Source organism: Triturus cristatus, chromosome 3_2 (assembly GCF_964204655.1).
Source record: "Triturus cristatus chromosome 3_2, aTriCri1.1, whole genome shotgun sequence".
In the NCBI taxonomy this organism is placed as follows: domain Eukaryota; kingdom Metazoa; phylum Chordata; class Amphibia; order Caudata; family Salamandridae; genus Triturus; species Triturus cristatus.
This window is the reverse complement of record NC_140584.1, coordinates 817,624,768-817,640,591: the sequence shown is the minus strand read 5'-3', so window position 1 is coordinate 817,640,591 and position 15,824 is coordinate 817,624,768. Positions and strand designations below refer to the sequence as shown.

General features: G+C 43.4%; 1 protein-coding gene across 2 annotated transcripts in view; it reads right to left on the bottom strand.

The window, feature by feature from the left end:
- ALS2 (alsin Rho guanine nucleotide exchange factor ALS2) overlaps positions 1-15,824 on the bottom strand; it is a 1,262,853-nt gene that overhangs the window by 950,763 nt on the left and 296,266 nt on the right. For both annotated transcript variants that reach the window (XM_085648975.1, XM_085648976.1), the window contains exon 6: positions 2,031-2,199. In XM_085648975.1, the coding sequence (XP_085505101.1) occupies positions 2,031-2,199 (169 nt within the window). The remainder of the gene's footprint in view (positions 1-2,030; positions 2,200-15,824) is intronic.

Sequence of the window (15,824 nt, the reverse complement as noted above, 5' to 3'; positions counted from 1 at the left end):
AGTGAAATATGCATCCATCGGAAGTCAAGGCAAAGATATGATGACTGGGGAGATGCTAGTCTAAAGGGCTAGAGGATGCTGGCTGTCAGTTGCTTTCCAAACTCTGCAGGTTGTAAAGTCGGAAGAGAAGGGTTCCCAACTTAATATTTCTGCATAGTCGAGGTGGGACAGCATTAAGGGGGTAGTCATGCTAACTTTTTGAGAAAACACTAGAAAAACTGAGAATTCAGTGCAGGCATCTTATTATGCAGAAGCCTTCTTTGAAGAATATTTAAGTGTTTTGTTTCAATGTAAATAATTTTTGCTTTTCTGGATAATTTTGGATGTGATCAGTATATAACCCCCACAGAATGCAATTTTTTCTTCTAAAAAGTGTCTAGGTGTATGTATATATATATGGTATTTCTATAGCACAAACATAGCCAAAAGGCAATGGAGCACTGCACATGGTATTAGGCAAGTTTAAGGTCAATGATTAATAGGAGAGGCAGCTGAATTGTCAATGGTAATGCATGTGATGTTGTGTTCTTTAAAGAGGTGAGTCTCCAGTTATTTCCTAAACTGGAGAAGCCTAATATCGTTTCTGATGGAGAAGGACATGCTGTTCCAGACCCTGGGTGCACAGATGGAAATGGCCTGTTGTTTTGATTATCATTCTATACACTTCTTAGTCTGCAGTCTGATGGTGTCCTGGCTGAGGGAATTTCAAGAACAACCAGAGCTGGTGAGCTTGTCTGCAAGATAAGCAGGGGTACTGTTCTTGACAGCTTTGTGAATGATGCAACTAGGTTTGAAGATGGTGAGGGTTGGTAAGGGGAGAGAATGGTGTTCCATTAGGGTGAGAGCAATGTGATCATATTTCATCAGGCGCTGGATGAGACACGTTGCAGCGGGTAAGGATGCCCCTAAGGGGTGCCAGTGTGGATTCTGGGAGGCCACAGAGTGGGGCATTACCGCCATCCAAATGCTAGAGTACAAGGGCTTGAACTACAGGAACGTAGTGTAGAGGGAACAGTAAATCAAACAATTTCCTGGGTGTGGCTACGTTTCGAGTGGGAACAGTAAATCTAACCCCTCCAAAGACCACCACTCTTCATAATGTGGTAAAGTTTTGAATGGGAGTAGTAAATATAACTCCCTTAAGTCTAACACTTTACCCACTGTGGTTTAAGGGAGAGAAAGACAGGACAACAGACAGGCCAAATAATGATTGCACACATAATCCGTACTATACCTTCACTCTCCTGGGCAAATCTGATGTTCCTTGGAAGTACTGTTTGGAAGGTTCTCTAAGAAGGTTGCATCGACATGGAGGACTGCATGGCAAAGTTCTTTTAAACTTTTGCATATCAGGCCCCTTAAACTCCCACTAAATTCACATCCACACCCAGATGTAGTGTTTTCAGCAAAGGGTACATAAAAACACTATTTTATTAAACACTACACAGTATGACTGCTCTGCACTATACCATGTGGCTTATTGAATGGCTCCACTTGAATATCCTTTTCTCTACACAGGTTGACTAATAACTTTTTGTTGGTGCTTGTGGAGTAATAAAGTCATTTTCCATAGGTTGAACTTATACTCTTTACTCAGTAAAACTGTAACCATTGAAATTACATCAGGAAAAGTTGGTGAAACCAAGAATGAAATCAGTGACTCACAGGTTGCAGAGATAGCTGCAGCAGATGCATTTGCCCACTGAGCTACTTTAACAACTTACTGAGGAACATCAGAATGAGCATTGCGAAGGCTTCAAGAAAACTGACTGAAATAATGCAAAGTGTGCATGTATCATTTGTGAGATTATTTTTTTTGTCAACACTACCAGTATTGTCACAGTTCCAACCTCAGCACAGAATGAGTACACCAAGCACATGAAGAATCAAATGAAGTTACATGGATCCGACTGCAAAGTAGAAACGGTGGATATAAACCTTTTCCATCAATCCCCTCGGGTAATGACACAGATATTCCCAGCACCTACCCACAGTGACCCCTCTTTCCAGTTCATTTATTGAGACCTTACCTCGGTAGGATGTCTCCGTGGCCCAGCTGTCCTTCCTTGCCTCTTCCCCAGCTCCAAACCTCGGTTTTCAGTGAGGGGAGGAGTGCATCAGCCTCGCCACTGTAGGTGGGCGTCAAAGCTACTGTCCTCATTCGTGCTCGCCCTACCTTCCTCAGGAGCCTGGGTGAAACTAAAAGAATATGTACAACTTAGCACATCCACAAAAAACAAAGAACAGCATACTCTTCTGAAAGAGGTTTCTGCCTGCAATTACGTTGACAAGCGAGAGGGAGAATAAAATTAACATGAAAAAACTGGCATGCAACCTCGCCCCAGCCTGAAGCCTGTCACCTTCTGTTTAGTAAACTCCTGAAAATAGAACTTTTTAGCATGTTTGTAACTAAATCCAAGCACTACCAGGGACCAACTAAGAATGTCTGAGGCAGGTTTCCTCTTTGCATCCCGCTGAACTCTAATTCATGTGTACCCAGATCTTCTCATTATTATATACATTTTGAGTTCTTTCAGAGCAGAAATGAGGTATAGGTAGCATGAAGCATTTAAAAAAACACAGAAATACATATTTTCCATAGCGATAAGTTTGTTTCAATGCTTTTTTCCTCCTTAGATTTTTTTTATGGGTCGTCTAATATTGGATAAAAAGTATACTGTTAGGCAGAGAAGAAAACATTGGTATCAACACAATAGAAATACAAATGGAAGACAGCATATAACCATAAATTACTACATCTATTGAGGTTTATTGTATCATATTTTGAAATTCCAAACAAGTCTAGAAGATACAAGCTGAACCCCTGATGGAAAAGAGTCATTCATTCCAGAAATGTATCCTGCAAAGGTGTAATCAATGCAGATTTCTGCTGGATTTGGGAAACTAGGGGAGTAAAGCAATAGACATAATGAGTTCATAATCCTTTACAAGCCACTGGAATATTTTGACTTGCTAAACTGTTTATCTATGCCACGGCGTAGAGAAGGTTGTAAATCAAATAAAGTGACTGATGAAGTGGACTTTCAGTCAGACTATGCACATCTTTGGCGCATGGTTGAGGATATGTTTGCATTACACACATCGAGCTTCGCAATTGCATGTTTTTAATAAGGTGACTTGGGGTGTATGTGAATATATGGAATTCAGTGGACACTCATGATAAAGTGTCTGGGGTGACAATCATCTAAACACTGTAGATTATATTGTGTTTGCCAACACTGCCTTGTAGAATTGTAATGATCAATTGTACACATTTATCCATCTTAAAGGGACAAGAGGCTCTGTCACTCTAGCTGCTACTCACATCTGAATATTGAAGCTGGACACAGATTTCTCCAACAGATACAACATATACACATCACTTTGGCAGCCCATTGTCAAAAGTATCAGCGTTGGTGGTCTTATATTTTTTTTTAATGATATTGATAACCTCATTCCCAGGATGAGAACTAAAATAGTGAGCCTTCTTGCCTACACAAATGTTAATGTTTTGTATCAAAGATGGAAAGATGAAAGGATGTGTCAACTTGGCAGGGATTGGTTACACATAACTGGAGCGAGCCATTAGTTCTTCCAGTACCTTACTGGCTATTTGGAGGTTGTCACAGTAAAGGCCATACGCTATAAAGAAATCTTATATTCATGTAAATGCGAGACATATGAAATGGGTAAACAGTTTTTTATCTATGATTTCCTTTCCAGTAATCTAGTTACAGCTGCTTCTTGGCACCCTGGACGTAACTATGAAGCGCATTCTAGACAATGAAATATCACAATTAGAGAGGTAACATTCCATACATGAATTAGGAAGGTATCATTCAATAAGGGAAAGTGAATACAAATTGATACAACTGAACAAGCTTTGCTACCAACATCTTGCATTTAGATTCATTGTAGATAATGACTATTGTGTATGTGGTATGTACACATCAAAAGAAAGGTGTAATTTAATTCCTAAGCACCACAATGTCCACTACTCCCTGGCAGTGTTTGTACATATAATCCCGTCATCTTGTGTTGGGCTTGAAAGATGAAAAGTTGTTTCTGTCTATCTTACATTTATTTGCCCTCATTGTTTTACGTGTCAGTGTCCAAGAAATATTTATTTATTTATAAAGTTTTATATAGCGCAAACATGATCCCGAGGGATATCAGAGTGCTTTACAATAGGATGGGAGGAAGGACATAGATGCAAAATCGATATCAAGTAGGAGTAAAAAAACAGGAATGATCGCATGTTCAGGGACAGTTGTACACAAAAGAAACCATAACAAATGATAGTCCAATGGAAGTAAGAACAATGCCTTCGAGCAGGTGCACCTAGCTCAATTAGGGTAAGAATTTATTCATAATGAATTTTTTGGCTTCCAATTTGAACGACATCGTTGAAGAGATTCGGCGTACTTCCGGTGGAAGAGAGTTCTATAGCTTTGGGGCTTCTCTGTGACAAGTTCTCTTTTTCCTAAAGATTAGTGGTTTCAAGAGGAAAGTCTTGGCGCTTCTTGAGGCTCTTACACCACAAGAAAGCTCCAGTTTTTGCGCCAGGTACCTGGGAGTATTGAAGTGAAGGGCTTTGTGCGCCAGAACGACAATCTTTAACTGAATACGTGCTTCATACGGCAACCCTTTGAGAAATTTAAGGACTGGGGATATGTGCTAGTTTAGCTTAGGGCCTGTAACTAGTCTAGCCGCTGTATTCAGTGATGCTCTTAGTGGGGCCAGGTAGTATTTGGTAAGGCCACACAGGGTCGCGCTGCCGTAGTCCAGCCTAGGTAGGACAAGCGCTTGCACCACCTGCGTGAAATCGTTTTGTGGAAGGAAAGGTTTGATATTTCTGAGTGCCCTCATCAGGAGGTTTGATCCCTTGCATACCTTACTGATGTGATTTTTCATATTCAGGTGCTTATCCAAGGTGACTCCGAGCGATTTGGCTGAGTCTATGATGAGAGGAGTGCAGTTGAAGGCAGTGAGTTGATTCAACCAGAGGTCAAGCTTGGGGGTGTGGTTCGGAGGGGAGATGACCAGAAATTCCGCTTTGGAGATGTTGAGCAGAAGATGGTTCTCAGTTAGCCAGTTTTGGGTAGACGTTAGGGTCGAGTTGAGAGAGATGATGTTTTCGGGGGAAGAGATTTTCAAATAGAGTTGCGTATCGCCTGCATACATATGGAAGAGAGTGTTTGAAGAGTTTAAAGAGTTAGCTAATGGTTCCAAGAACAGGTTGAAGAGGATCAGAGATAGGGCGGATCCTTGGGGAACCCCCATAAGAACTGGAGGGCTGGGAGAGAGAGTGGTTTGCCTTGACCCTTTGAGATCTGTGGTTGAGGGAAGACGAGAACTATTGTAGCACCTGACCAGAAAAACCCATCCTCTTTTTCAGAGTGGCGAAGAGGTTGTCATGATTAACTGTGTTGAATGCGGAAGAAAGGTCAAGGAGGATCAGGAGGCAGGATTCGTTTTGGTCTAGCATTTTTAACAAGTCATCCATGACGTGAGTGAGCGCCAACTCGGTGCTATGTCCCTTCCGAAAGCCTGATTGATGCTGGTCAAGGAGCTGGAAATTCTCTATATGCGCACAGAGTTGGAACTGTACGCATTTTTCTATGAGTTTTGCTAGGGTGGGGATGTTGGAGATAGGCCAGAAGTTATTGAGATCCGCTTTGTCAGCGTTAGTTTTTTTTAGTATAGGTGATACCCGAGCTGCTTTTAGATTGTCGGGGATCATACCTTGTGAAAGCGAGGCGTTTACAATCCTTGTCCAGGTGGGATGAGTACATTCTTGATTTCTTTGAAGATGGCCGGGGTTAACGGGTCACTGGTCACTGAAGTGGTTGGATGGGTTGATATTCAGAAGGATCTTGTAGATGTCTTTTTCACTAAGTGGAGCAAAGGTGCACCATGACGCATGCACATTCAAGACGTAACGGATTTGGGGAGGAAGGCGTCTGGGTGACTTTCACATGAATGAGGTTGTCAATATTACTGCCTCTAAGAATGCGTGGAGGTTCTCTGTATGGGTTTGAATGCATGAATTGTATTTTTCTCGGCGAGATCATGTTGGGGTTGGACCAGGAAGGGTAAGAGTTGTGAGGGTCCTGGAGATCAATGGACGTCGGGTGGGTCACACCTCTTCTGGGCCGGGAGGGATCGTTAGGTAGGGGAATGGATTTCATGATGGAGGGAGCAAAGGGCTGACCAATGGACGGCGGGTGGGTCACACCTCTTCTGGGCCGAGAGGGATCCTCGAGTAGAGGAATGGGTTTCAGGGTGGTGGGGGCTAGAGGGTGGTTCCTACGATCAATAACGCTTGAGGAAGCACTGGGCAAATTCGTGAATGTGAGGAGAAAGCTGATCACGGGGAAAAAATCATTATAGAGGGCTTTCAGGTCATGTAGGTCAGAGGTGAGAAGGTGCAACTGGAGAGATATGTAGTCTAGGCGCGCTGCCAAGTCAGGGTGTTGGACTGGAGGGGGTGTAGGGAAAGCGAGTGGGGGAGGGGGGTCTTGGTGTAGGACCGTGGGTTCCACAGTGGTGTTGAATTGTTCCTGTGGAGGAAGATGATCATTTGGGACTGGTGGAGTTCCATGTCCTTTAACTAGTGAGGTTGGAGAATTTGCAAGGGGGGTGTGAACGATTAGCTGGGGGTTAGGTACAAACCGAGCCGGAGAGGGTGGTGATGAACGAGCATGATCGGTGGTGGGCTTTTGTCCGGGTTCCAGCCTAGGATGCGTCGTAGGGAGAAGGCTGAGGGACGGGGGATCAGGCAATGGAGGTAGTGTTAGTCCGTCACACTGGGGTCTCTCCGGTCGAGGAACAGATAGGATCGGACTGGCTGGATGTGCGCCTATTAAGTTCAAGGAGACTCTCGTCCTCGGAGTCGAGGGTCTAGCTGATTGGGGCAGGACAACAGGGGACAAAACCGTTCTGTGAAGATCTAGTGGTGAGGAGTGGTTTAGATGGAGAGAGGGCCTTCCTGGTTGGGGCACGTCGATAGGGGACAGGGCCGCTCTTTGATGGTCTAGTGGCGAGGAGAGATTTAGATGGAATGAGGGCCATCCTGAAGAGGAGGTGGGCAGAATCGACATGTCCTGAGATCGGTGCAAGCTATTTTTAGAAACTCTCTTCAATTCAAACAACTCCCAGTAGCTCTTTCTTCACGTTGGAATGCCTTTTTCTGGAACTTCATGTACAGCACGGCTCCCCTTTCGGGTTTTATGCCATTTACCACCCGGCAGGTGACAGCTCTGCCTTTACTGAAGAATTAACTGGCTTTGCAAATGACCTATATGCACAAAATGATAAATCGATCTTTCTATGAAATTTAATGTTCACTAGGGCACCTCGAAAGATCCAGCAGCCAACCAACTTGCCACATTTCTCTCAGAAAATGATCTCTTACAACACAACACTAAACCAGCACATTCAAAGGGCTCCATGGTTGACCTTATTATTTCCAAGGACAACCTGTTATGGATGTCATTGCAGATCTTCGGATTTAGTCCAGATTACAGATTTGGTTGTATTAAAGTGCTTTGAGCTCTACCCTACCTTCTCTATGGACTTCGGGGCAGAGTTCTTTTTGAAGGTGAATTGCCGTCAGGTGGCAGAATTTCTGGGACTACATTTGGGCTGTTCATATTTGGTACCAATTACGCAACGCCCATTGGGCTCAAAGGGCTTCAGCCCCCCCGTCGTGTATGGCAGCCCGGGCTCAGACAGCTTCCTGGGACACACACAGCCGCACCGGAGTGCTTCACAGGTCTTTAAAAGAACATTTGCTTGTAATGAGGCTTTGTTGTTTTTTCACCCTTTCTTAGAGCCCCTGCATCTCCAATCTGCATATTGCTGGAAGAGTCAGCCCCCCCCCAAAAAAAAATCTTTGTCAATCCCCCCCCCCCCGAAATTTGGCTCTAGTTGCACTTGTGTTTGGTACAAACCCATAGAGCAGTGTTACAAAATACCTTCTGTCTGTCTACACAGTATCTATTTGTGAAACCTTTTCTCTAGGTTCTGAGACTGTTTCTTTCCCTTTCTAAAGCTTGATTCGCCTAGTCAAGAGAAGTCCAGGCTTCATCCGGGAAGTGTGAGAGGGTTTGGTACTCGGAGACTTACACTTGTTAAACTAACCTCAGTGTCCCATCAGAGAAATATTTTTTTTAAAGAACAGGACTCTGATTACATACTATGGCTTGATACTCTGCTGCTCAAAGATGCCAGAAACTATAGACTACGGCTTATTTGTACACATACCATGGCTGGTTATATTATTCATGCTAGTGGGATTGCTCTCTGCTGCTCCGGGGTGTACCGTCGGCCATAATCGTTGCCTAGATGTGCATTGCTCATTCTTGTGAGTGACTTCTCTGGCCCTCCTGGTTGGCCTACTTAGACCACATACCATGACTGGTTATATAATGCCCATGGTTCCCTGCACATAGCATATGCTATAGCTCAGTGCAGTGCTTAATTTGAGCCGGTGCTTTCCGGTGCTCAGCACTGGCACTTAATTGGTTTCCGGTGCTCGGCACCTGCACCCAATTGTCAACACCATATTTCAAACAGTCTACCACAAGGTGGCGCGGCTCATCTAATTTAGAGATGAGCAGAACAACGCTTGTTTTGGAATACAATATACATCAAAATTGCTCATACCTGCCCCTCCCCCAACCCCCCCATAGCAATTCCTCTAGCTTTGAGGACCTGGACCTGGAATAATCTGAACTGTCGCATTTACATGCAAAAGAGATGGTTACTAGTTATTTTGGCAGCAATGACCAGGGCGATGGGTGGTGCAAGCTGCAGTGGGCTCCTGGTCAGAGCCCTGGCACTTAATATTTTACAAATTAAGCACTGGCTCAGTGCTTCCCGAGCATTTGAGAACAATCTAATTTTTAGAACAGTAAGCTTTCGTGACTCACCGACATTTAATGGACATGAGGCGGGATAATTTTTTTAATGTAAATAAAGCATTGTGTGGTAGTGCTTTGTCATTTACAGGCAACTCTTTTTCCAATGAAATTGCCACTAAATTTGCACAGGCATACAGTTTTACTGATAAAACTAAATAGCATACAAGTGATAATTTGTGGAAATCAGGTTTCTGTGAATATTTAACATTTGTGCATCGCAAAGTAAAGTGTCTTGATTTGTTTTGATCCTATTAAAATCTTTTTCTAGCACACTTCAGAAAAACAAAAAATGTGCTTCATTTTTCTTTCCTTTCTGCTGACTGCATGCTTCATTTGCAGGCATTTGCATTGTGCAGTGTTTTGAAAAAAAAAGACATCCTTAAAGCCTTTCCTCTCGCACTCCCTGTTCTCTAGCAAGGTTGTTACATAACTCACTTGAAAAACTCCTCAGACATTGCAGTCAAAGAAAGAAAAGTAAACACCATTTACCTTGTTAAAAGAATAAGCTTCAATTTGTCAGAAGACACAGCCTGCCATTTGACCTCTGTCTTTGATGCACTGGCAAATGTGACAAGATGAACTCAGAATTTAAAGCCATCTTCATTTATTACTCGGCCTTTACTAAATCACCAGAAATTAGCTTGCCCCCCAACTTTGGGTCGCAACCCACAGTTTTAGAAACGCTGCTATAGCTGGTTATATTACCCATTCCTATGGGCTTGTTCCTTACTGCTCCTAGGTGAACTCTCCAGACCACTTACCAGGACTAAGGAAATAAGGCTGGTCCTTGTCAGTTCTGAGTGCACTTCTTTCAGCATATACTGCAGTTGGTTGTATATAGTCAAAGCCATAGGTTGCTGCCGTGCCACTTGTGGGTGGGCGGTAAGAGCATATACCATGGCTGGAAATACAGTGCCCTTTCCTATTGGTTTCTCCTTGGCTGCCATGCTGTGAACTTCTAAGAGCATATGCTGTCTGTTTGTTGCATAAACAAGTCCACTGGGAAAGATGTGCTTAACTGTGACTCTGTGAACATGGCTATAGAGAAAAGGGTTAAATGACTGCACACTTTTGCGATGCCTACTCTGCTTGGGGCCATTTAGATGAGAAATTATATTAAAGTGGTGGCATAAGCCAGGCCAGTGGGAAGGCTATAACTCACTGTGCTGCTCTCACCTTATCTAATCTACTATAGCCACTAGAACTGTAATGAAATGAATTGGTTCATGATCTAGCCTGAACTGCTGATCTCTCTGTATTATAATTCACGGTATTACTCTTCCTCTGCCCACACTGCTATGTCCAGTAGAACTGGCAAGTATTTAAAATACTTGCATTAAGGGGGCCATTAGAAAATGTGTAACTTACTGCACGTCTCTTACTATTTGTAATCCAATAAGCCCTGCTAAAATTGAAACGTGATTAAACTGCTCATGGCTTGTGTGTACTACCCTTGCTCTAAGCGGGGTAGACCTGCCTCGCTCGTCCTAGATTGCAGTATCTAATGGTAGGTGACCGCTTGCATAAATATTTGCTTGACCACTTGAGTGGTCATATCTCTCTTTCTTTATTTCAACTTCACGCACAGTCCAGCAACAAAAAAACAAGAAAAGAGCACAACTCTGGTGCTCACTTGCAGCATGCACACTACCCATAGAGGCCATTCGCCAGATCTAATCTTCCATCCATGACACTCTCATGAAATAGTATGCGACCCACCCAGAAAGGTGCTTCAGCACCTGTTAGGGCCTAAGACGTGCTGCATAAATGTAACTGCAATGCATTATGAAAGACAGGGCAGTCAAATGATGCAATATAAGACAAGCAAGAAAGTTCTAGCACCTTCTAAGGCTGCGATAAAAAACACAAGCACTGATATACAGTTTATGTAAGAAGGCGTAGACTAACGGGGAGCCGTATGCAATTTTTTGAAGGAAAGGGTTCAGATATTCCTCATATACATTTAGAATTCCCTGTTTATTACAGCCTTTGTTCGCAAACAACCAGTCAGTGGGGATAGAGATCCAGAATGCTGCAATGTCTCATGATGACTATAATATGTCTCTTTTGCCCTAGTATCAGAAGCTCTGGATGCAAAGCTGGAAAGACGAGTTGGTTTGTATGCCGCTGCCTGAATTTCCTGCAGAAACAATCCAAACATTGCCTTGTTCTTGGAAAAACCTCTATGGGCTAGGGCACAGCATCTTCTTTCAATCCAGACAAAGTATAAGAAATCTTTGGTCCTCAATGTACTTATACCCACCACAGGCATATAAAATTCGGTGTTGTCAGAGAGGAGAACTGAAAACAGAATTTCAGAATGCCTAGGGCTGGTGGGTTCACTCATTCTTAATGGGATATGTGCAGTGTGTTAAACTAGGTCTCATTCAATCCATTAAAGTTGATTGTTGCAAAGAGTTCCCTCTTTCATCACTTTAAGTTATGTAACAGATCAAAGTTCAGACAGCTTATGTTGCTCATTTAACTTTTCATTTTGGTTGGCGCAAATGTATTTGGGAATTATGTTGATGATTGGCAAAGTCAGCAACTGCTGTATAGTAAATCATAGTTAAAAACAGATCTTATCTCTTAACATTGGAATGTAGAGGAAAATTGCATATTTCAACAAGATTGTGAAGTTTGAGGATTACCTTTAGACCTTTTACCATAAAATGTGCTTCCTTTGATGAATATTAACATCATATTTGCCTTGGAGTGTAGCAAATATGTAGTGAGGTAAGATGTTTGATTAATGATTTGGGTGGCTGTAAATTGTGTGTGAGGTAACTTATTTACTGCTGGACAGACTTGGGGGAAATGACAGTAAAACAAAGGCCTTGGTTTTGTCATTAATAATTTAGGAAAAGGGCCAGGATTCTTTAAAGTTTGGGCTTATACCTCCCTTGGCTTTTGAGGCGTTGTCTTGTTGCAGGAATAAGTGCCATTGAGGCCCGGAATCTCTATAATAGGAGTTGGATAACCAGATTTCTGTTAAACATTGAGAGTTAATATCCTGTAGACAATTTATGTCTGCAACACTCATGCTTGAGAAGAACGAGCATTAATATGCACAATTGTCAATTTGACATGTAGTTGTGATGGAGGTTTTACTTGAAGATAGTTCGAATGCCAATGGCATTTTCCGGTTAGAGGCCTTGTAATATTTTCTCAAGTTTATTAGAAGAAACATCAGGGTGCACATGATTCTTGCGCAAAGAAGGTAATCGGTCTTGATAAACTAGTGTCTGTTGCTTACTAACTTCTGTGCACTTTCTGAATCAGTTCTATTTAGTAATATATCATAATAGACCAGCAGTTAAGGAGGCAGAGCTCATATTGCTTTTGTAGGTGTCCTCATCAGACATTGAGGATCACAAAGCAATCCCCGAGGGTTGTAATGAAGTGCTGTTGAGGATGGAATTACTATTCTTTGGTATAGATGGCCGGCGGGTGAGGAGCTCTGACCCGGAGCTCCCTGGCCAGGGATTGCCTTCTGGCTATGATCCCCTTGAATGTGTCCCCCTCCTCTGATCTTTTCACTCGCATGGGGCTCTGGTGGACAACGGGCCTTTTGACTCACCGATCCCCGTGATTCTACTTGTGGCCTCTGAATAGCAGGGTCACTTGGCGTGTGCTAAAGACCAGCGGACTCTCCCCGGCCTCAACGCCTCAAAGAGCACACTACGCGACATGCCTGCGTGGGGTCCGACAGTACGAATCCTGATCTGCAATCACAGAGTGGTGGATACCATATTTCACCAACATCAGCACACAAGTGAGGCTGCCCAAGAATATGCAAAAGTAAGACTCTAATAATAATTAATTAGTGCTTACCAGCGCGTACTTGCCTGCCGGCTTGACTGACTCCAACATGGCGGCTTGACGTGATTTCTTGAAGCGCGGTCACACACGGAAAGGCCTCTGTTTCAATTTATTCTAAGATCACCATACTCTAGGTTGTTCTGTGATGAATGAGACTGTTTTTTGTATCTACTAAACGTGTATTCCGGCCAAAGTACGACTACCTGACCCCATGCCTGACTCTTATATGGCAGATGGGCATAATTTTCTAGAAAGACGACCTTAATTCACCACATCGCTCTGACTGATGCACACAGCAGGCTGCGCACTCTGAGAATGTGCGGTGATGTGGGACTGATGCATTGAAGTTTTGCCGAGTGTCTGAAGCCTGCTACCCGAGGATAAATCAATTTTGCCTGCCACCCTACCTGAAAGATGTACTGCTCCGTTGATGCCAAGCCTGGAGATACAGGACTTCATGGCAGTGTGAGATATCGGAGCTAATGGCATATTGCTCCCCTGTGAACTATACTGGCAGTGTGTTCTAGCCGGCAGCGTGAGGCTGCTGAGTTCGGATTGTATAGAGTGGGACAGGACTGACACCCTTGTTGGGGGCTGTTCAACCAGTGAGTTGATCGCAGGGGCAGAGTTGTTTCACCCATTAAGAAATGCCCAAATTTTAAATGCCCAACACTCACTACTGCTACTGGGAATGGGGATGATCTGCAGACTTTGGAACTGTCCGTTTCTCCTACTCCTCTCACCACTCTTGACCTGGGGGGCGAGCTGGAGGATAAGGCGGACGGCACTACCCTGTAACACCATGGCTGATGCTCTAGATGGAACTTCCCCTGGGCAGAAACCATAACTGTTCTGTACTTACCGCGGTGCTCGAGCAACCTTGGCTGATGCCCGGTGGAGCTGTCCTATGCAGCTATAGAGGAGTTTGCTCTGGTTCACCCCTCAGCCGTCACCTACCCAGCCGGACATCAGACATTGTTTTCCTCGTCTACCCGTTGTGTTTCCTCCTGTTTTACCATTCCCCCTCGACCTTTCACTTCCCATAAGACGTGTGTACACGCTAATAACTCACATTATTGTGAAATCTCATGTTTTTCTCCTATGTCTATACTTAGCCATGTAATTATGTAACCTGTAACTTGCTGATCCTCATGTAAAGCGCTCTGATACCTCCGGGTCTAGCCGGCGCTATATAAAACTCTTCAAATAAATAAACAAATAAATAAAACCTGCTAACAGCCGATTATTCTTTACCAGTAGACTGGTGGGACCACTTACTCATCCCCTTCTTATTGCATCTATCTCATTCTGGGCCAACCAAAAAGGGTAACTACTTGGTTTCGCAACACAAAAAACAGCTACCTAGTCACTCCCTACCATGCACCCAAGAAGGCTCTACCAGACATCAGCCCCAACTCTGACATCATTGACTTTACTACCCTGTGTCTCACCAGTCTTTCCGTCTTGATAAACAGTGTTGCTCCACTACAAAGCTAAAAGAAAAGGCCCACGCCCTCTGCCCCTTGGTTCAATAAGTCGCTCTATGATGAAAGAAGAAACCGGAGGTACCTGGAGTGGTAATGGAGATAGTCTCCTACCATCATTAATCTATCAAATCTCTGATTTCTCAGCAAGAACACGCCATCACAGACACATCTTTAACAAAAAAGTGAATCACTTCAAAACCCTCCTTGACTCTGCCAAGACCAGACCTAAAAACCAGTCGACCTTATCAAATCTACCAGCAACGTCACCTCTTCTTCAACTATCAAATTTGATGATCCTCCCAAGAAAGCAGCAGAATTTGCAACATTTTTTGACGCAAAAGTGAAAAGTGAAATCGCTCCTTGACCATGTGAATCATCCCTTGAGGACTGCTGGCACAGCTTTGACATCATCACTGAAGATGCCCTCCTCAAGAACATTCTGAAAACAAAACCTTCAAGCCATTCTTTTGTCCCCATCCCTAGCGACATTGCAATAGACTTCTATACCATTATTTCCATAAATAGAGATGCGTATAAAGAGGGCTTCTCTTTGGTCCGCAAATGCGGCTAGCCAATGCAAATCATCCTCCATCAATTTCTGTGATGTTTCTGCATTCACACTATTTCCGGCTTCAACTTAAACCAATCCAAGACTATCACTTTATACTACACATTACACTTCACTTTTTGTGACCAAACCACATACACAGAATCAGAAAGACTGATATCTTCTTTAACCTCGCAACACCACAAGTGTGAGCTACTGCATAGGGCCATGCCGTGTAAATCCAAACCAATTTAATACAGAAGTACATCCAACGCTTTGTTTCTTCTGAGTCCTAACGTCAGTTCCCCATCTGGTACGACATATTATCAACCAATCGGAGAAGAGAGATAAATAACCCTGAACCCCTTGAAATTTACGTACCACGCTTTGTATCTTCAGTCCTAACATATAAATCAAAGGACAAGTTCCCCTTTTGGTCCGACATCCTATCCATCAACCGGAGAGGCGAGCTATTACCTATTCCTTATTACAAAAGCACCAATCACCAAGCGAATATCGGCACCATATCCTATCCAGTCCAACTTGATATTTACCAATCCAAACTGCCAAATGACCCATGTTTCTTTGTATGGACAGGCGCAATAAGCATTTTCTGAATTGTTCTGGAGTTTCTTCTAGACGGTGAGTCTCATTTATTAACTCAGTGTGTACAACAAATACTTAACACTACTCTCTAATAAGCCTAAACTGCTGGCCCACAGAAGTTAGCATTTGGAATTATTAATTTAAGCCCTGTAAGCCATAAGAGTCCTCAAGGCTTTCTACATAGTGCACCTCATTTTGGTAGACTACATAAAAAGGCAACTTCCTACAGTCAATTGCTGACCAAAGAGGAGCAAGGAAATGCGTGACGATGTTGCCAACCAATAGTAAGCAATGGGAGGTCTCTAAATCCCTAAGAAAACAAACTGTCTAGCACGCAACAGGGCATCCACTGTCTCGGGTGAGACCTTAAGAATATGATCTGTGGTGTGGGGTGGGGAGCGAGGAGGGAGTGGGCAAACTGTCAAAGAGGCTTAG